This window comes from Electrona antarctica (assembly GCF_951216825.1).
Source record: "Electrona antarctica genome assembly, chromosome: 16".
In the NCBI taxonomy this organism is placed as follows: domain Eukaryota; kingdom Metazoa; phylum Chordata; class Actinopteri; order Myctophiformes; family Myctophidae; genus Electrona; species Electrona antarctica.
In genome coordinates, this window is record NC_136797.1 from 12,089,932 (window position 1) to 12,111,065 (window position 21,134).

At 41.7% G+C, this 21,134-nt stretch overlaps 1 protein-coding gene and 1 long non-coding RNA gene across 4 annotated transcripts in view; both read right to left on the reverse strand.

Annotated features, from left to right (window-relative positions):
* Positions 1 to 17,221, reverse strand: part of LOC306939800 (neural proliferation differentiation and control protein 1-like) — a 33,593-nt gene extending 16,372 nt beyond the window's left edge. For 2 of the 3 annotated variants that reach the window (XM_079524508.1, XM_079524507.1), the window contains exons 1-2: positions 16,901 to 17,221; positions 1,088 to 1,243 (exon numbers count right to left, since the gene is read on the reverse strand). In XM_079524508.1, the coding sequence (XP_079380634.1) occupies positions 1,088 to 1,243; positions 16,901 to 17,009 (265 nt within the window). In that variant the 5' untranslated portion in view covers positions 17,010 to 17,221. Of the gene's footprint in view, positions 1 to 1,087; positions 1,244 to 5,114; positions 5,253 to 16,900 lie in introns of those variants that run through there. The other variant, XM_079524509.1, reaches the window with a different exon arrangement.
* A 1,744-nt stretch (positions 17,222 to 18,965) lies between these two features.
* LOC306939177 lies at positions 18,966 to 21,074 on the reverse strand. Its single transcript, XR_013791845.1, has 2 exons — positions 19,648 to 21,074; positions 18,966 to 19,429 (listed from the first exon to the last, which is right to left on the reverse strand). It is a non-coding gene; the product is annotated as an uncharacterized lncRNA (long non-coding RNA).
* Positions 21,075 to 21,134: the final 60 nt, after the last annotated feature.

Sequence of the window (21,134 nt, forward strand, 5' to 3'; positions counted from 1 at the left end):
TATCAATAAAGGCAAAAAGCCCCAATATATTAAAAATAAATAAAAAAAAACCTTCCATCAGCGATCTCACAGGGTGCCGTTAGGACAATCCGAGTAATATTGGCCAACTCTGGTGAGAGAGTTGTTGAGTGAGCGAATGTGACGAGGTGGTCATCACACTATTTTGGGCAAGTGGCTATGGCCGAATTTAGCCCAAGGAGTGTTTTTCCATGCAAGACTAATGCTTGGAATGGATTCAGAATCATGAAACCCCCCTAGATTGACACGTCACATGCATAATGGAATTTAGAAGAAAAAAGCCTTATATAAGTTGTTAATGGTGGCCATATGGATTTGGCCGCTGTGGTGACTCCGAAGGTCGCCGGCTCGGGCTCTAGGGCTTTCACTTCTAGTGATTTTTACTAGTTGACTAGTTGCCTAGTTTACTAGTCAACTAGTTGTTTAACTATACTATATACTGTATATATCATACTAGTCAACTATTGTGTAAAAATAAAATAAAGTTTTTTTTTAATAATAGTTGTACATTTAAAAACTGTGTACATTGATGACTATAACTATAATCTAGCTGATCTTGAGTCAACTAGTAACAAGGTCGACTAGTGGATTTGCTAGTCGACTAGTTGAATAGTCGACTAGTTGTTTAAAACCCTATCGGGCGCCCTGGGCCCCTAGCTAAATCATTTTAGTAATTATAATTAGGGCATGCACTGGCCGGGCTACATCTGTGCACAATTTGGAGCTCTTAGACAAATTAGCGCAAAATATCCCTATTATCACCCTAAGCTCCTCCACTACAGAAGGTTCTTTGCGTTTGTGCATTAGTAGTGTGTGTGTGTGTGTGTGTGTGTGTGTGTGTACTAGGGCACCGATGTACACAGTTTTTAAATGTACAAATATTTATTTAAAAATAAAAAAAAAATTCTTTTGTTTTTTTACATAATAGGTAGTTAAACAACTAGTCGACTAGTCAACTAGTAAACTAGTAAACTAGGCAACTAGGCAACTAGTCAACTAGTAAAAATGACTAGAAGTGAATGCCCTAGTGTGTACGTACGTGTGTGCGTGTTATCCTCATCTACTATACCTTTGCGATGGTGCCTCATCCGGTCCAACTCCAGGCAGTGTCGTCTCTCATTCTCCTGGAATCCGTCGAGGCAGGAGCCGCAGAGGAAGGAACCCAGTCTGCAGGGATGACGGTTCATCAGGACACAGTCTATGTGATGAGGGCACTTTGAGCTGGCTGTGAGAGAGAGAGACATGGGGGGGGGTCCTTCATTAGTGCTCTATAGCCCATTTAGACCTGAGGTCCATTCTACAAATGCCTTCTAAATCCTGACAGTTTTCTTGAAAAATCTATGTTTCTATGTCAGTCGTTCTGAAACATTTTCATGTCAAGGACCCCCAAAAATATATGTAATTGCCCGCCGAGCCCCATCTGAAAATATGTTGTTCCAGGGAACCCCCAGAAGCAAAGATTTGAGTTAAAAACATTCGCTCTGAAAGAATATATATTCAAAGATTTGCGGCACATTTTCACGCCCCCCCACAGAAGCAAAGATTTGAGTTTAAAACGTTTTCACGATTTTTCAAAAATAGCAGACCTACAGTGTCGCGCTACGAGCTTATAGATCTGCTATTTTTCAATAGCTAAAGTATACCATAATGCTTATAACACCAAAAGGGGTTCCCGTCTAGTCCACCGTTTGCCAAACACTGGGGTCGGGACCCATTTGTAGGTTGTGGACACTTTTGTATGGTTCCCTTTATATTTTTGTTTCTTACATTTTCGATTATATTTTCAAATTATTTCAAAAAACACTCCCCCCCCCAAAAAAACATACATTTTCAGTGATTTCATGAAGAAAAACATCTAAGAAATTCCATAAATTAGAAAACAAATAAATTAGAAAACAAATGTTTAAGAATATTAGGAATATTTGTTTAGAAATCCATGTCGAACACCGCATCTCCACTAGCGAAAGAGTGCTGGGTTGCGCCCCAAAAATAACACGTCCCTGCTTCATCATATGTCAAGTCAACTGAAGCTCTAGGACTGGACAAGTTGGAGGGGACCAGGCATAATATGAGTATATGACACTGGTGGTCCGTGTGGCCCACTGGTGGTCCATGGAGGTATTGCATGTGGTCCGTCCCTGACCATGCATTTAGTAAATGTACTGTAGGATTTGTTGATTTAAAAAAAAAAATTCTCTCCACTAGTTGAGAAAAATGAACTCGAATGACCTATATGACCGTCCTTTGAGTCATTTCCTGAGAAGTCGGCGGTCAAGAACTTGAACAGAAAAAGGGACCGGATTGTCTGTACATTCACCCATTCACACACACATTCATACACCGATTGCGGCGGAAGCCGCATGTAAGGTACCAACCACATCAGGAGCAATTTGGGGTTCAGTGTCTTGCCCAAGGACACTTCGACATGTAGACAGGAGGAGCCGGGATTCAAACAGATCAAAGAAATTCAACTAGTCTCCAGTTTGATTCCATGTATTGCATGTACCCACCCCACTCTACTCTCTATAACTGCCCAAAAAAAATTATAATAATAATCACACTGATCCCATTTATATCTACTCTTCATTTAGATGTCTGTCTGATGGATTCATTAGCACTGCTGCAATACTTTGATCATAATACGAGTGTGCTGGAAGTTATTGCAGCCTCACATACACACCCACGCACGCACACACACACACACACTGCTTGTCCATCAAATCCGATGCCGACGTCCCACTTATGTTCTTAGCGGCGAGTTCTTTGGTGGCTAAAGAGTAGTAGCCTGGAACCACATGTTCTAACACAGGTAGTTGGCACCCTTTAAAATGCTAAAGATCCTGATCCATAATATACTGTACACTACAGTGTACTGTACAGTATGGCTGGATCTAAACTGAGGCGTAACAAATATCACCCAATCTGAGCATGTGTGTGTGTGTGTGTGTGTGTGTGTGTGTGTGTGTGTGTGTGTGTGTGTGTGTGCAAGACAGAGACGGGGGCAGGACATGGGATGCCCATGTTCCATTGTGTGAGCTTCCCCCTGCGATAAGCAGACAGGAAGCAAAGTATGCCAATTAAACACTCCAAAACAAGTGGCGGGACTCTCTAGGGACGCTGTTTTGGCTGAGTAAACCTGACCAAGTATGTACTGTACAATATGTACTGTATGAAGCATACTGATGTTTCCAGACGTTTTTTATTTATGCTATATGAGCTTGTAGATCTGGTATTTTTCAATAGCTAAAGTATAACATCCTTAAAACACCAAAAGGGGTTCCCGTCGTCCTGCAAACATGATGCATGCAGATGCATGCATGCTCTTCTGCATGAATCATGATGATAATAATAAAATAATAACACCTCAGATTTGAATTCGCCTCAGTCGATTTATCTGAAAACTATTAGGTAGGAAATCAATAAACTATAACAACAACAATAAAAGCAATTGGTTTCGATAGCACATCAGTGAGCTGGATGCAATCCTACCTGGAGGGGAGAGAACAGATGGTGGAAGTGAACGGAACACTGTCCCCCCCCCCTCCCAGTGAGCTGTGGCGTTCCACAAGGAAGCATACTAGGGCCTCTACTGTTCCTAATATATGTAAACGACATGACTTCAGCTTGTGACTGCAACTTGTTCCTGTTCGCAGATGACTCAGCACTGCTGGTCTCGGACAGGGACAAACTGCAGGTTGAAAATGCCCTCAGCTCTGAACTCGGTAGAATCTGCACCTGGCTCGCTGATAACAAACTATCTTTACACCTGGGAAAAACTGAATCCATTCTCTTTGGCTCTATTAGTAATCTCAGCAAGGCAAATGGCTTCTTGGTTAGAGTGGGTGACAATGTTATCACACGTAAAGATGAAATTACCTACCTAGGTTCCATCCTGGAGGCTAATCTTTCCGGTGATAAAATGGCCACCAACGTAATCAAAAAAGTCAACCATAGAACAAGATTCCTCTACAGGATCTCCTCACTGGTCAACAAAAACACCTTGAAGACCTTAACAGGAGCCCTTGTACAGGGTTTCTTTGACTATGCATGCACCTCCTGGTACCACAGCACCTCAAAGGCCCTTAAAACCAGGCTCCAGACTTCCCAAAACAAACTGGTCAGGCTCCTACTTGACCTAGCCCCCCGAACCCACCTCACCCCTGCCCACTTCGACAGGCTGGAATGGCTTAGGGTCGACGACAGAGTACAGCATCTTGCAATGGGTCTGGTCCACAAGATTCGATACACCACCAAGATACCCATGTACCTGTCTAGATACTTCCTTAATGTTAACGAAGTCCACACCCACAACACCAGAGGGAGTGCAACGAACCATGTACAACCCAGATTCGGCACAAACAAGGGACTAAATTATTTTCGCTACTATGCCACCAAAATGTGGAACGCCCTACCAACTGTCATTAAGACATGCGAATCCCTTGACTCCTTCAAAACCGCTCTCAAAGGGCACCTACGGATGGCTGCAATTCGAAACTGGCCCCCGTAAAATCTGAATCCCCCCCGCACCGCCCCCCCCTTTTTTCCCCTCACTGTATATGTTTCTTTTCCCTTTTTACCTCCTTTATGATGAATTCCTGTTCTGTCTATAGAAGTGTCTATTTGTACGTCTCTAAATGTTTTGATGATTTGAACATGGTGGACCCTATTGGAAACAAGTGTAATGCTTAATTGGGTCGTCCACTCACAGTTAACAGCCTTTGTATTGAGTTTGTGCTTGAAATGTACTGTAATTCTGCAAACTGTTAATACATTCTTCAATCAATCAATCAATCAACTATTGGTCCCGTTAATCTCTGCCCTTAGTTTGAACATAAAAGTTGTTTTCCTTTATCCTATCTTTATCCTTTAACAAAATTACGCCTCATAGCTTAGCTACCATCCATGTGAATTCATTCCAATATTCCAATACAGTCCAATTTTCCAATTCCAATATGAAAATCACTTTATTGCCATTCGTTCAAACCTTTACTGCAAACAATGTTTACATGGCAGCAATAGATTCAAACACCTTCTCTAATGTAAACACATCCGAAGTAACTGCAACAACAGTCATGAAAACATATCACACACATTACCTTGTTCCTGTTCTAGCTGGGACCCAGCAGCTGCTGGGTGCTAAATTAACCGTTTATTGGACATTATTTCAGAGCAACATTGTTGCTTTTGGCCTTTCCTTCCATCTGAATTTGCACCAGGTAAGTCACAACATTCACTTCCTTCCATGGCTTCAAAATAAAAGCATTACCAATAAAGAAAACAGTACCTGATGAAAAGAGAGCTTACAGAGTCCTTCAAAATGAAATACCATAATACAAGAGGCAGTAACCTTGCAGAATTGTTACCTTATCAAAGGACCTTTACATGTACTCTGTGTAGTCGTGTGTGTGTGTGTGTGTGTGTGTGTGTGTGTGCGCGATTGGTTGTGAAAACCAACCAATCGCAATTTTCGTGCTCGGACAGACCCAGCGGACACAGCCAGCCAGCCAGCCACGGACACACATAGCTCCGTAAAGGAATGGTTGTACCACTCAAAAACGACATACTGTAGGCCTAGTTCATGATTTTTGACGACATACTATAGTATGTCGTTTTTCAGGATATTCGACAATTAAAAAAAACTACATACTATATATTACTAACGATTATCTTTGTAGATCAAATTAGGTTGATTGTACTGTCTAGGATACATTTTTTCAGCAATTTTCTGTTCAAGCCATTTGACTTGACCTGTGGCCTCCTGATTCACAGGCAGGATCTTCGCCAGTGAGCCACTGGGCTTGCTGTGTACAAATAGCCACATAATGACAAAAGAGCCAGAGGCTTGTTTCCTTTGTGGTTCATAAACATTCAAACGTCTAAACAACAGCACAACAAACGATGGACAAATCTCCTTTGTGGCAGCGGTGGCCGAACGGATTGCAGAGCGGTCTTGATACCGGAAGGTCGCCAGTTCGAATCAGCGGTCCGACACGTTAAAATTACCACCGCTGAAGTGCCCTTGAACAAGGCATTGAACCACTATGATGAAATGTTCTATAAGCAGGGCCTGGCTGGAAACAAGTTCTTGAGCTTAGCCCAGATACCCTGGGTAAATATAGTAATCATTTCATTTCATTTCCTGTTATTTTATTTTTTGTATCAATGTTGTTACTCAAAGGTAAAGGAAGACTGTGTAATCACATGTAGCAAGTGGCTGGGTGTGTGTCTACATGATCTGGAGGTTGTGGGTTCAAATCCCACTCAGTTCTTTACTTTCAAGACCGATTTCCAACAACTTCAAAACATAAAAGCAGTGTGAATTGTTGCGAACGCAGTGAGCACTAACTATAGAAGCTGGCCTAAACTGTCTGTCTGTCTGTGTGTCACGCTGTAACACCACCGGCCCGCCACCAGAGGGCGCAGCTGTATCACACACACACACACACACAAACTTAAAAAAAAACTTAACTTAAAAGAAAAAACTTAAAAAGAAAAAAACTTAAAGAAAACAACAGAAGGCCAACATCTTAAGCACTAAGCCAAAGCAGTGGCCTATGGCTCAGGGGAGATATGAGACTTTTGAGGTCATCAGGCTGAGGCTGTGAGCCACAGCCACCGCCTTCAGTTAATAGTTTCAACTTTACTAACTGAAGGCCAACACACACAATTACCAGTAGACTTTGGCTGAGAGTGTCTGACTGATGGCGCAGTGGACTAATGATCAGACTTTCAGTACAGACATTCCATGTTCAAGTCCCATTCCTCCTACAGCTCAATGCTGCAGTAATTTGAACTTTTCAAGGCTTGAATAAAACATTTAGCTGGACAGGGTTCTTTCAGACATAAGCCCCAACTGTTACTTCTCAGGAAACAGGGGGAGAGAGGGTCCCTCCCGATGGTCCTCCGTGCACCTTGATGACATGGGACTTGAACCTACCAACTGTCTGTAGCAGAGGCAACCGATCAAGCGCACCACACCATTGAGCATTCAGCAGATGTCTCCTGGTGCTTTTGAGTTTTTCTTTTTTCATTCGAGCCTTGAAAAGTTCAAATTGAGCTGATGGAGGAATGGGACTTGAACATGGAATGTCTGCACTGAAAGACTGATCATTAGTCCACTGCGCCATCAGTCAGACACTCTCAACCAAAGTCTCCTGGTAATTTTGAAGTGATCTTTTGTTTGTTACCCTTCAGTTAGTAAAGTTAAAATAACACAGGGTCATATTAATCAGATGTTTCTTAGCACTGTTGAGGTCTTCTTTTGCATGTTAGTGTAACAGCCGGGAATCAAACCCAGGTCCCCCGCACGGAAGGCCAAGATCCTAACCACTAAACCAAAGCAGTTGCCTATGGCGCAGGGGAGATATGAGAGGTCATCAGGCTGGGGCTGTGAGCCCCTGCTACAATAGGCTTCAGTTAATACAGCTCTACATGTTCAAATCCCTGTTCGTCTATAGTTTAATGCTGGAGTGTTTCAACTTTACTAACTGAAGGCCAACACACACAATTACCAGGAGACTTTGGCTGAGGGTGTCTGACTGATGGTGCAATGGTCTAATGATCAGTCTCTCTGTACGGACATTCCATGTTCAAGTCCCATTGCTGCTATATAGCACAATGCTCTAGTACTTTGAACTTTTCAAGGCTCGAATACAAAATAAAAACTCAAAAGCACCAGGAGACATCTGCTGAATGCCCTAAGGTGCCTTGGCTCAATGGCATGGTGTGCTTGATATTGGTTGATTCGGTTCCCTCTGCTACAGACAGTTGGCAGGTTCAAGTCCCATGTCATCAAGGTGCTGGAACGGACCATCGGGAGACGGTGCTCTCTCCCCCTGTTTCCTGATAAGTAACCGTTGGGGCTTATGTCTGAAAGAACCCTGTCCACCTAACATTTTACAGATAAGAATTATGTCAAACGTTTAAAAAATAAAATAGCAATGCATTTTGGCCCATCATCTGACAGAATAGTCTGTGTATTTCATCTGACAGAATAGTCAGTGTATTTGCATACTGGGCCCCGATTATAATCGTCGACAATGGCAATGTCATTTTTCTTGACTTTTGACGATGAAAAAACTACACACTATAGTATTTTTGTTTAATCATTTTCATCTTTTTTTGTAATCGTCGCAAAAACCATGAACTATAGTTCATGGTTTTCGCAACGATTTAAAAAACAAATATGAAAATGATGAAAAAACGACATACTATAGTTCATGGTTTTGGCCCATCATCTGACAGAATAGTCTGTGTATTTGCATACTGGGCCCTGATTGGTGGCCCAAAACATGGTGGGAAAGTCCCTCTTTTATGTCTGGCTTCCAGGCCAGTTGGAAAAGGGCACACTGAGAGCTGGTAAGAGTATGTTAAATTGGACATTTTCATGGTAAAAGTTTAGCTGGACAGGGTTCTTTCAGACATAAGCCCCAACCGTTACATCTCAGGAAACAGGGGGAGAGAGCACCGTCTCCCGATGGTCCTCCAGCACCTTGATGACATGGGACTTGAACCTGACAACTGTCTGTAGCAGAGGCAACCGATCAAGCGCACCACACCATTGAGCCAAGGCACCTTTGGGCATTCAGCAGACGTCTCCTGGTGCTTTTGAGTTTTTATTTTTTTATTCGACTCTAATTCAAGCCTTGAAAAGTTCACGTTACTGCAGCATTGAATGAGACTTGAACACAGAAAGCCTGTACTGAAAGACTCATCATTAGACCACTGCGCCATCAGTCAGAAGCTCTCAGCCAAAGTCTCCTGGTACTTTTGAAGTGATCTTTTGTGTGTTAGGCTTCAGTTAGTAAAGTGAAGATAACACAGAATCATATTAATCAGATGTTTCTTAGCGCTGTTGAGGTCTCCTTTTGCATGTTAGTGTAACAGCCGGGAATCAAACCCAGGTCCCCCGCACGGAAGGCCAACATCCTAACCACTAAACCAAAGCAGTTGCCTATGGCGCAGGGGAGATATGAGAGGTCATCAGGCTGGGGCTGTGAGCCTCTGCTACAATAGGCTTCAGTTAATACAGCTCTACATGTTCAAATCCCTGTTCGCCTATAGTTTAATGCTGGAGTGTTTCAACTTTACTAACTGAAGGCCAACAAACACAATTACCAGGAGACTTTGGCTGAGGGTGTCTGACTGATGGTGCAATGGTCTAATGATCAGTCTCTCTGTACGGACATTCCATGTTCAAGTCCCATTGCTGCTATATAGCACAATGCTCTAGTACTTTGAACTTTTCAAGGCTCGAATACAAAATAAAAACTCAAAAGCACCAGGAGACATCTGCTGCATGCCCTAAGGTGCCTTGGCTCAATGGCATGGTGTGCTTGATATTGGTTGATTCGGTTCCCTCTGCTACAGACAGTTGGCAGGTTCAAGTCCCATGTCATCAAGGTGCTGGAGCGGACCATCGGGAGACGGTGCTCTCTCTCCCCCTGTTTCCTGATAAGTAACCGTTGGGGCTTATGTCTGAAAGAACCCTGTCCACCTAAAATTTTACAGATAAGCATTAGGTCAAACGTTTAAAAATAAAATAGCAATGCATTTTGGCCCATCATCTGACAGAATAGTCTGTGTATTTTGCATTCTGGGCTCCGATTATAATCGTCGACAATGGCAATGTAATTTTTCTTGACTTTTGACGATGAAAAAACTACACACTGTAGTATATTTGTTTAATCATTTTCATCTTTTTTTTTAATCGTCGCAAAAACCATGAACTATAGTTCATGGTTTTCGCAACGATTTAAAAAACAAATGTGAAAATGATGAAAAAAACGACATACTATAAACTATAAACTACATACTATACATTCATGGTTTTGGCCCATCATCTGACAGAATAGTCTGTGTATTTGCATACTGGGCCCTGATTGGTGGCCCAAAACTTGGTGGGAAAGTCCCTCTTTTATGTCTGGCTTCCAGGCCAGTTGGAAAAGGGCACACTGAGAGGTGGTAAGAGTATGTTAAATTGGACATTTTCATGGTAAAAGTTTAGCTGGACAGGGTTCTTTCAGACATAAGCCCCAACCGTTACATCTCAGGAAACAGGGGGAGAGAGCACCGTCTCCCGATGGTCCTCCAGCACCTTGATGACATGGGACTTGAACCTGCCAACTGTCTGTAGCAGAGGCAACCGATCAAGCACACCACACCATTGAGCCAAGGCACCTTTGGGCATTCAGCAGATGTCTCCTGGTGCTTTTGAGTTTTTATTTTTTCATTCGAGCCTTGAAAAGTTCAAATTGAGCTGATGGAGGAATGGGACTTGAACATGGAATGTCTGTAATGCAAGACTGATCATTAGTCCACTGCGCCATCAGTCAGACCCGCTCAACCAAAGTGTCCTGGTAATTTTGAAGTGATCTTTTGTTTGTTACCCTTCAGTTAGTAAAGTTAAAATAACACAGGGTCATATTAATCAGATGTTTCTTAGCGCTGTTGAGGTCTTCTTTTGCATGTTAGTGTAACAGCTGGGAATCGAACCCTGGTCTCCCACGTGAAAATCCTAACCACTAAGACAAGTCACAGGCAATTGCCTATGACTCAGGGGAGATATTAGAGTTTTGAGGTCATCAGGCTGAGGCTGTGAGCCACTGCTAGAATAGCCTTCAGTTAATAAAGCTGAATAACTCTAGCATTAGACTTTAAGGAGACTGGGATTTGAACATGAATTCTCTGTGCTGAGAGTCTGTCTGATCATCAGCCCCTACTACACCATCACTCAGAAACTACTGTCTCTTTGTACTGTTCTGAAGCAACCTTTTGTATGTTAGCCTTCAGTTAGTAAGTTGAAAGAATCGAGAATCACATTCATCAAATGCTTTGAGAGCTGTTCAAGAGTTTTTTTTGTATGTTAGTGTATCACCCGGGAATCGAAACCAGGTCCCCTGCACGGAAGGCCAACATCTTAAGCACTAAGCCAAAGCAGTTGCCTATGGCTCAGGGGATATATGAGACTTTTGAGGTCACCAGGCTGAGGCTGTGAGCCACTGCCACACTGCTGACAGTAGTTAATGTAATAATTACATATAAATATAATGAAACTAGCCTGTGTTTTTAAAGGCTTTGAAAGATTCTTGTGGATTGGTCCTGTAAGATTGTATTCGACAGCTGCTCAGAGTGATATAAGCTTGGCATTTTAAATTAAACATAGTAGTGGTTTTCTTTTTAAAATGTCTTACTATTATTAATCTGCATGAGAGCGACAGCTCAGATAAAAACATAATTTTTTGCATGACACCATTGAACAATAAAGGGTTTAGTGCTTACTGACTGCTTAATCAGACTAATGGATTTTAAGTCAATAGTTATTTTTTAAAGATTTCGTCGATTCGCTGACGTGCTTCTCGATTATTCGATTAATCGTAAAAGCAAGAAAATCATTGGAGCCCTACTGAAGAATGTATAGTGTTCTGACCACTACACCACAACTTTAACCACGTACACTAATCACAATCCTCGACAACATAGTGGAAAAAGCACACCTTATCATAACAAGCTGTCACCTTTCTCAGAATACAGCCATGAAAAACCCTGACCCCAAGCCCTAGTGGAAAAAAAAATACCTGGAAACTATCTCATCAGGCATATTTTGTACGTGTCCTACTGTGTGACGTGCACCATGTCTTTCAATTTCTCACAAAAAAACTGGTTCAAGGCAGATATTTTTGTTTTTCCGACATGCTTAGATGAAAATGGGGTATGAGTGACACACACACACACAAACACGCATGCACGTGCACACACACACACACACACACACACACACACACACACACACTCACGCACGCACGCACACACCTACAGTACACACACAGACGCACACACGCCTTCTAATCATAAAGCAGGAAACAAACTGTTAGCTGAGTGGCTTTGATGGAGAGATAAAGTGACAACAAGGAAGTGAATAATCAGGACGGAAAAAGAATGTCTCTCTACTTATAAAGTTTCATGAAACCCCAACGACGTCACACAACACAACTGATTTTAATCCTATATCCTTGTCACCGTCTGTCTGTCTGTCTGTCTGTCTGTCTGTCTGTCTGTCTGTCTGTCTGTCTGTCTGTCTGTCTGTCTGTCTGTCTGTCGGTCTGTCTGTCTGTCTGTCTGTCTCTTTAATCAATGTTGTCGTGGCAGTCTGATCTCCCCATCCTCCTGATTATTATTACCCGCAACTGTATAATAGGCCTAATTATTGTCTTCCCCGCTGCGATTAATTCATGTTGTCTGACAGAGAGATGCTTATTATTATAACCGAATTTACGCAGAGGATAATTACGTTGTCATCATCAGCTCCATGCAGAGCAGGATGCCGGAACAGAACAGAACAAAGGTTTAATGAGTTCTAAAACAAGAATGCAATCTCAGATTTACAGTAAATGACCATTGAGCATTTTATACTGTGTGTGTGTATGAACATTAGTTTGTTGTTATTGTTTTAAATTAAAATCTTTATGTTTTTCACTCTGTCTACTAACACTGGTTCACTGGTGAGAGGAAATCTGCATAATTGAATTGGTAACTACGGTACTGTTATGCACGCACGCACGCACGCACGCACACAAACTACTTCACTCGACCAACGTGGAAAAAGGCGTCACATGTCTGGCTTGTCGTGTGATGAAGAATAAATTAGCCTTAACTGCTACTGGGAAGTCAGTCAGGCCTTTGGGCCAACAATGCCTCGCGGTTAAAGAGTAAACCACGTGTAACACACATTAAATAGCCCAGAGGTGGACCGACTGTGCATTCTGAATAGTGATCATGCAGGGCTTTGTGACAAACCTGCCGCACATCAAGGAACAGGTTGTATGAGAACAATAAGGAAGCTAACAAACAGGCAGATGAAATAAAGACGTGTTGTTTCTCTCTGCTGTGAAGCTCAACATATGTGAGACAAATAAGTTACATTTACAGTACTAGTAAAAAGTAGTGAGGTCACAGGTGCTGTACGTCAACTCAATATGAAATATTAACATTATAATTATGTTTTGGACTAATCCTGAATTATAGCAGAAATAGTCTTAAATACAAAACCATGATATTTGTCTCCACCAGGCCGAAGGCATGGGGAGAGAGTATGTTTTGCACTCCGTCCGTGTGTGTGTGTGTGTCCGTCCGTCCTTCCGTCCGTCTGTGTACAGCTAATCTCCGGCACCGTTAACCCGGTCGATGCCAAACTTTGCACACACAACGGCCTGTTATAGCGCCACCATGAGGCAGCTTTTCACATTTTTTACCTAAAACTGCACCGATCTGCGTGAAACGGTGCATGCACACTCCCTAGAGGCCAAGGACAAACCTTTGACCTGCATTTTCAGCATCTGCCTTTTATAGCGCCACCAGGAGGCCGACTTTTGTAAAACAATTTTTTTGATATTACTCCTCCAGATTCTGTCCAAAAATCTTTACGCAGTATCTCTATGGTCATGTGCTCAAGTCGGATCTGTCCGATATTTCATATTCCATCCTAATTGGCTATAATTGTCTTTCACAGTTTGCAAGATTGCCCCGTTTTGAACAAAAGCCTCAAATCATGAACGCAGCATGCAATTTACGTGAAATCTTTCACACATTTTCTTACTAGGCTGAGGAATATATCCCACCCTTTTCACATTGGCCTGTTATAGCGCCACCAACAGGTTGATTTTTGCAAAACACATTTTTGGAACAAAATGCCTCAAATCATCCAATTGCCATCAAAGGCGTATGAAGAAATGGCACCCTTTTCACATTGATATAGATATAGTACTTTATTGTCAGTTCACACTGAAATTTGTCTTGCGACACAGCAGCCAAGTATGCAGAACACATATACGTACACACATTTGACATAACACAAAGAACAAGACAATTTTGGCCTATTATAGCGCCACCAGGAGGCCACAACCCGACCTGCCCTGGTGGAGACCTGTGCCCCGAGGGGCACTTTTTCTAGTTATCTGTCTTTTTGTTAGAATTACATATATTTTTGGGGGTCTTTGAGATGAAAATGTTTGACATAGAAACATGGGTTTTCAGGTCATGATTTAGAAGGCATTTGTAGAATCGTCCTCAGGTCTAAATGGGTTAAACATGCCATATAGCATCATTCTATACCTCACTTACAAAATAAATAAGGAGAAAAGTCATACAAAATATCATTACGTGTGGTAAAGACAGCACTACATTTTAAGAGGAAATTACATTATATTTGTGACACGATATACATTTTGTTTTCTAGCTAGAACAGATTTGTATACATGCACTCAAACAATGTGGGAGTTTAAAGCTTGTGCTATGTATAGTTTTGCTCTATTTGAACATAATTAACCACCTACTAAGGTGGGTTATAGCATTGCCCTCCCCTTAGGTACACACAACCATTGTCCACTTAACCTACCCAAAGCTGCTTTTATCCGCAGGCTTTACTGGACTCACAGATAAACTCTACTCCCTATAGCCCTTATCTAGTATCTACACGACTACACAGAGCTGTATAATATCTACACGACTACACGGAGCTGTATAATATCTACACGACTACACGGAGCTGTATAATATCTACACGACTACACGGAGCTGTATAATATCTACACGACTACACGGAGCTGTATAATATCTACACGACTACACGGAGCTGTATAATATCTACACGACTACACGGAGCTGTATAATATCTACACGACTACACGGAGCTGTATAATATCTACACGACTACACGGAGCTGTATAATATCTACACGACTACACGGAGCTGTATAATATCTACACGACTACACGGAGCTGTATAATATCTACACGACTACACGGAGCTGTATAATATCTACACGACTACACGGAGCTGTATAAATATAGTGCACTCTCAGAGTTCATTTCACACTCAAGTGCAGTGGTTCCCAAAGTGGGATCCGGGGACTCCTATAGGGGTCCTTGAGAGAGTTCCAGGGGGTCCCCAGCTAAATGATAATTAGGAACCAAATGGACCCTTATGGGGTCTGTAACTCAGAGAGTGTACACATGTTTGTACAGTTTGTACACTCTCAGAGTTAAATTTAACTTTGATTTTACAATATACATTGGGGTCCCTAGCTGCAGAGATATAAATGCCATTAAATGGGGGACCGTATATAGCCTAATTCAGGTCAAACTTGGGCGTCCTTGAAATTAAACTGGTTGAGAATCAGAGCCGTAAAAAAATCTTCTCTTATGGGGGGTCCTGGCGTATATTTTCTAATGGGGGTCCGCAGGCTAATGAGTGTCAATTTTGGGGGGTGTCCTTGACATGAAAACGTTTATGAACCACTGTTGTAGGATATAGGTGTAGTGTAGACGTGATTGCATTTATTATGGTATGGAAATAATTATTATCCTGGTAAAAAGAGAAGACGTCCAGCACACTTCAGCCAGCATATGGTAGAAGGGCTCGTTGTTGGTGCTCAACAGGGACAACTTGCATCAGAGAACATCATATCTGGGCACTTCAGGACAGACTATATATACCCAAATCAAACGCTTCGACTTTGGTCTCCCTCCCAGTCAAACAGGTGTCAAACACCACGTTTGTTAAACAGGTGTCAAACACCCGGTTTGACCCTGTTTGTCAAACAGGTGTCAAACACCCTGCTTGACTCTGAGTCACCAGTCGAGTGCTCCAGCCTCCAATATACACATATATATGTATTTGGGTACAGGCTAGTCTCTGCTGAAGTGCCCAGATATTACCTATCTTCCATATTTAATATAGCTTACTGCAGGGGTTCTCAACGCTTTTGGCGCTGGGGAACCCCGAAAATGCTTTGACCATGTCTCGATCGCGACCCCTGCCCCGCCCCCGCCCCCTCCCCACCACAAACAACAATAGGCTTAATAATAGAGAGAATACATCATAAATAAATACTGCAACCAGATATAATCATTATGGAAAGTTTATACATGTATTATGTGTAGGCCTACTATGTAAACCAGCCATTCAGTTGCAAAACAAAAAGAAGAAAACTTAATAATTTGGGGACGCCCCCCAAAATAATAATATGTGTATTTATGAATTGATGATTCTGAATCTGATTCTGATTTTAAGAAACAGAATCGTCTTGTGGCATCATATTTACAGGTATAAAGAAGTGGGGGAAATCGTATTTTTTCACAAAATAAATACATTGTGGCTGAATACTTGGCGTGTTTTTGTAACATGATGTTTCTGTTTCTGTGTGTGTGCGTGTGACTGTGTGTGCGTGTGTGTGTGTGTGTGTGTGTGTGTGTGTGTGCAGATGTGCCTCATGTGATGATGAGATAAGACCCCAGCTGTTAGTGTTCTCAGCGATAGAGATTAGGCTAAAAAAAGGTTTTCTGAGGTGGTAAACCATACATTATCTCTAAGTGACATCAACAATACGTATATATACTAGTCACACACACACACACACACACACACACACACACACACACACACACACACAGACTTAACATCAATAGCAATAAGGATTAAGAGTGGAATTTGTTGATTCTATTTATTTTGTTATTTGCTTTGGGCGACATACATTATAAGGTCTATTCAATTATCATACTAAATGCAAGATATTTTGAAGAAGGATGTTCGAACATCCTTAGAGTTGTAACTCTAACCTTAATATTTAAAAGACCTTTGTTTTTTTTTATTTACTCTATTATATATTCGATATAAACTAGGCTACTCTGTTACTGAAGGTATTAAGCATTCCGCAGCTTACGGGACGTCCCACTGTTACATGAAAACACACATAGAAACGCGTACGTGTTTAATTAGGAACTTTAAATTGTCACCGTTTCTCCTTCACATCAAATAATCCGCCGTTTCAAAATGGACTTAAGTTATAATTGCATTTATTATTGTTTTGTTATTTATTTTCTTTTACCTGGAAGGCTTGCACAGACTGTGGCGAAGACAAACATCAGCAGCCCGGAGAGCAGCACCGAGGCCCGGTGTTGCCGTTCGTTCCGTACGGGACCGGAGAGCAGCATCATCCTTGGGGTGGGTGTGTGTGTGTGTGTGTGTGTGTGGCAGAGAACCAAAAGCGTGGACCATCCAGGGAGGGTTGGTTGTCATTCCCCCATCACTTGTTTCTGTCTTCGATCCGCGCCAATGGAAAGGTTTTTATACGGTTTTACCGGTAGCTATTATTAAATGTCGACAGTTGAAAGAAACACAGACCGCCGATACACCACCACGTACCCAGAGTCACTCCGCTCTGCGCGCACTAATCCTCCACAGTGCGTGGAGCTGCTCTGACAAGGGGGTGGGACGGTGGAAATCAGCAGCTCTAGCAAAGATTAGAAAGATATAGGGCAGGCCAGTGGTAATTTTTCGCCTTGAATATAATTGTTAGGTAGCCCTAGGCTTAATTTAAGCTCGATCTCGTCAACGGTGCTTTACAAAATGCACAAAGAAAGACATATAGAATAGATTCAGTAGAGTGCATGAAAGCAAAACAATTACGTCCTACAACAAAGTAGCCTATCTACTATCTAGGATAGCCTACCAGGTAGGTAAACATATTAGATAGAGAGCACCTGTCTCAGTGTCTCTAAACAATGTGAAAAATAAAAGATCACACCCGTGTGAACTGAGCGGTGCACCTACTTTTTATTGTGATAGTTACTAACTGTACTGTACTGTACAGTAGCCTACTGTATTACTCATACTGTACAGTACAGTCTGTACTACTCTGTAATGTATATTACTTGTAAAACTCGTAGGCTACTGTCCTGTAGGCCTATACTGTACTACTCAGTCATAGTCTACTACTTGTACTGTAGGCTACTGTACTACTTACTGACAACTGTACTACTTGTACTTTACTGTACTGAGCCAGCTGTATACTGTACTACTCGTACTGCATGTGCTGTACTGATTAATCAAATCCTGTCAGTTCAAGCTTAGTGTATGTATCTCAGTCTGAATGAAGTATTCTCTATCAAAATTATTTGTAGGTATAAGCTATTATTATTAATGGCAATTATTCGTGTCACCAGGCTTTCCACTGCAGAGGAAAAGGCCGTTACTATAATTTTTATTCGACTTAAATTAATAATTGTATTTATTTAATATGATTATGCGGTCGCCGTCATGTCACATTCAATGAAAAATATTTGAATAATAATGTGACATTTTAAGGCGCTGGGGGAAAACTACCCTATGGTTCTGAAACTAGCAAACAAGGGAGAGGAGGTAGGTCTACTTAACCCAATCTGACCTGAGATCAGATTCTAAAAATGTCTTCTACATCCTGACAGTTTTCTGAAAAAGCTATGTTTCTATGTCAGTCGTTCTTCGATTTTTCAAAAATGGCAGACCTACAAGCTCGTAGCGCGCCACTCGGTGGCGCGCTATGAGCTTGTAGATCTGCTATTTTTCAATAGCTAAAGCATAACATAATACTAACACCAAAAGGGGTTCCCGCCCAAAATGGGTTTTAAACAAGCGTCATGACGCAATAATAGGTAGGCTACTACTACTAAAATTGTAATGAGTAGAATGGGATAAAAGACAGGTGCCTATTTTTATGACCAATTCAAATACATTTTGATTAGGGATGCACGATTAATCTGTAGCATAATCGGAATAGGCCATATCGGTATCGGAACGGTCTCAAAATAATACAGATTATTTAATCGGTTTTCACCAGCAAAAATGGGCTAGTATATAGGCTATTTATTGATTGATTACTTTATTAACAGGCTTTGGGACAAGCCCCTAGGCTAGGAGCCTAGGCTTGTTTCCATTGTGGTCCTCTGTATAATATCAGAATCGGTATCGGCAGATATGACCCTGCAAATAATCGGAGATCGGATATCGGTCATAATTGTGCACACCTAATTTTGATGAATTCAAATGTAGGCTACATGCTATTAACCCATTATAGGAGTAAGCAGGGCTATATGCAGTTATCTGTGACTAAAACAGTAACAGACAAGGAAGGGTAAATTAAGTGTAAATTTATTGATGAGATTGCCTTAGCTCACAGTCATAAATAAATACTTCTCAGAGTACAGAAAAAGGCGAAACGAATAAAAACAATACAGGATCATCAATGTAATTCATCCCTTTGGCACTTTTTTGAGCTTCGCCTTCTCGTTAATAGCAAAGGCTAATCTATGCCCTTTTCACATGGCGACATATTTTTCCCGCTTGTAAATCAGTTATTTATGGCGAGCAACACCATTGTGTGACAAAGCATATATTAGGCTTAACCTTCCCAAATGGCAGATAATGATAATAAATAAACAAAAACACCTAAAAATGTATTTCTTCTTCTATAGCGCCTGGCCCTTTCCTCTGAGTAAAATAGTTAAGTAATGGTCTTTAAAGGCCATGTACACTCTTGAGGTATACAGGTTGACAACGCCTTGTATAAAGACCGTCATGTCAGATTAACCACTTAAGGCTCATACATAGTCTGGATTTTCGGTGGTTAGGTGACCACCGAACTACAACATGACGTCACGAGCCGCGGTGAAGAGCAAACCACCGCCACGGCTCCAGCCCTTCTCTCTGTTTTTACTCACCACCGCTCAACGTTATTTCAGCTCCGGTGGTCAGCTCACCACCAGAGCGGTGGTCACCTCACCACCGGAAATCCAGACTATGAATAGGCCTTTACACCCCCAGCATCCGTAATCGCGTGGAAAGTTTCGCTGAAATTAGCCGATCTTCAAGCTCACTACGTGACGCGATCGGCCGTTTTTTACAACAAAAGCTCTCCCCGGGAATAACGGAAAACTGAAAACACACCAGCACAGAGCCCTGAGGGACTCCGGTTTTAAGTGATTATGACAATACATGAACTTGAGCAGCATCTAACAAAGGGTCCACTGCACGAAAAATCATCATCATCATCATCCTCTGGCACCACAACAACCCATTTATACAGAAACACCAGCTCAATGTAGTTTGAATCATTATATCCCTCATTTATATATATATATATATATATATACCACAAAAAAGGTCCATGCAAAAACAATTAAAACGTTTGTGAGATCAAAAGGAAATTATAAAAATGAATGATACCGCATATAAAAAGTTAGACATAATGCCCCATGTTATCTGAGTTATCTGAGTTTGTGAAAAGAGAAAGATGGTCCAGTACAGGTCAGAGCTTTGGCAGATTGAATTGCACGGGAAAACCCTGTAGTAGTCTTGGTACCAATCTCATTTCTAAAAAGAATATATACATGACTCGTATTGGATTCTACTGTATTTTGGAATCAACATTTGAGCATTTTAATATTGATCAATTTGACTAGGGCTAATAAAAAGGAAAAAAACAAAAACATCTCATGGTGATCCGATGCAAATAACATTCGTAATTAATTAATACTCTGCAATTAACAAACAAACAAAAACCTATTCAGTGATGCAAATATTCTGCATCCTGGCTGCATCCTTAAAGACTCACTAAATTGAGAAAGGACGCAATCATGTCACCCTTCGATGGTCCTGGGATGCAATACTGTACTCAGTACTGTACTTTAACGTCGTTGAAGTGGGACTCATAAAATGTCCCTGCTGGGACACATCTAAAAAGACCACCCCTGGGGTCCCGGGACCCATTACATTGAAAACCTATTTACATCACTGCCTATTTATGACAATAATTATGTGCATTGATGCACATACATGAACAGACACAGGCAGACAGGCTGTGGAGCCATCCTTGTTAAGACCAAGCCATGACATAGAGGGAAAGTGCCCGTGTTCCAAAGTGCAAAGCATTCTGGGACTGGAGACCAACCCGAACCAAAATATCAACCTAAACCATTATTTATGCTTTGTCACTGTCGCTCATTAATAAACGTGCTGCGATGCGTCACATTTATCGTTGAAAGTGCAACAAAGTATGAATTAGGCTTAAAAAGGCCGCTCGGAACCTGTCACGATGCATCCAGTGCCACCTGGTGGGCAGAAACGAGAGCACGCCCGATATATCACTTTGGCCGACACAGACCAATATTGATTATTATGTGATGACATCGGTGGTTATGCAGCCAGTGTGCCCACCCATTTGAAGACCCAAGGCCCACCATTTGAAAACCCAAGGCCCACCCATTTGAAGACCCAAGGCCCACCATTTGAAGACCCAAGGCCCA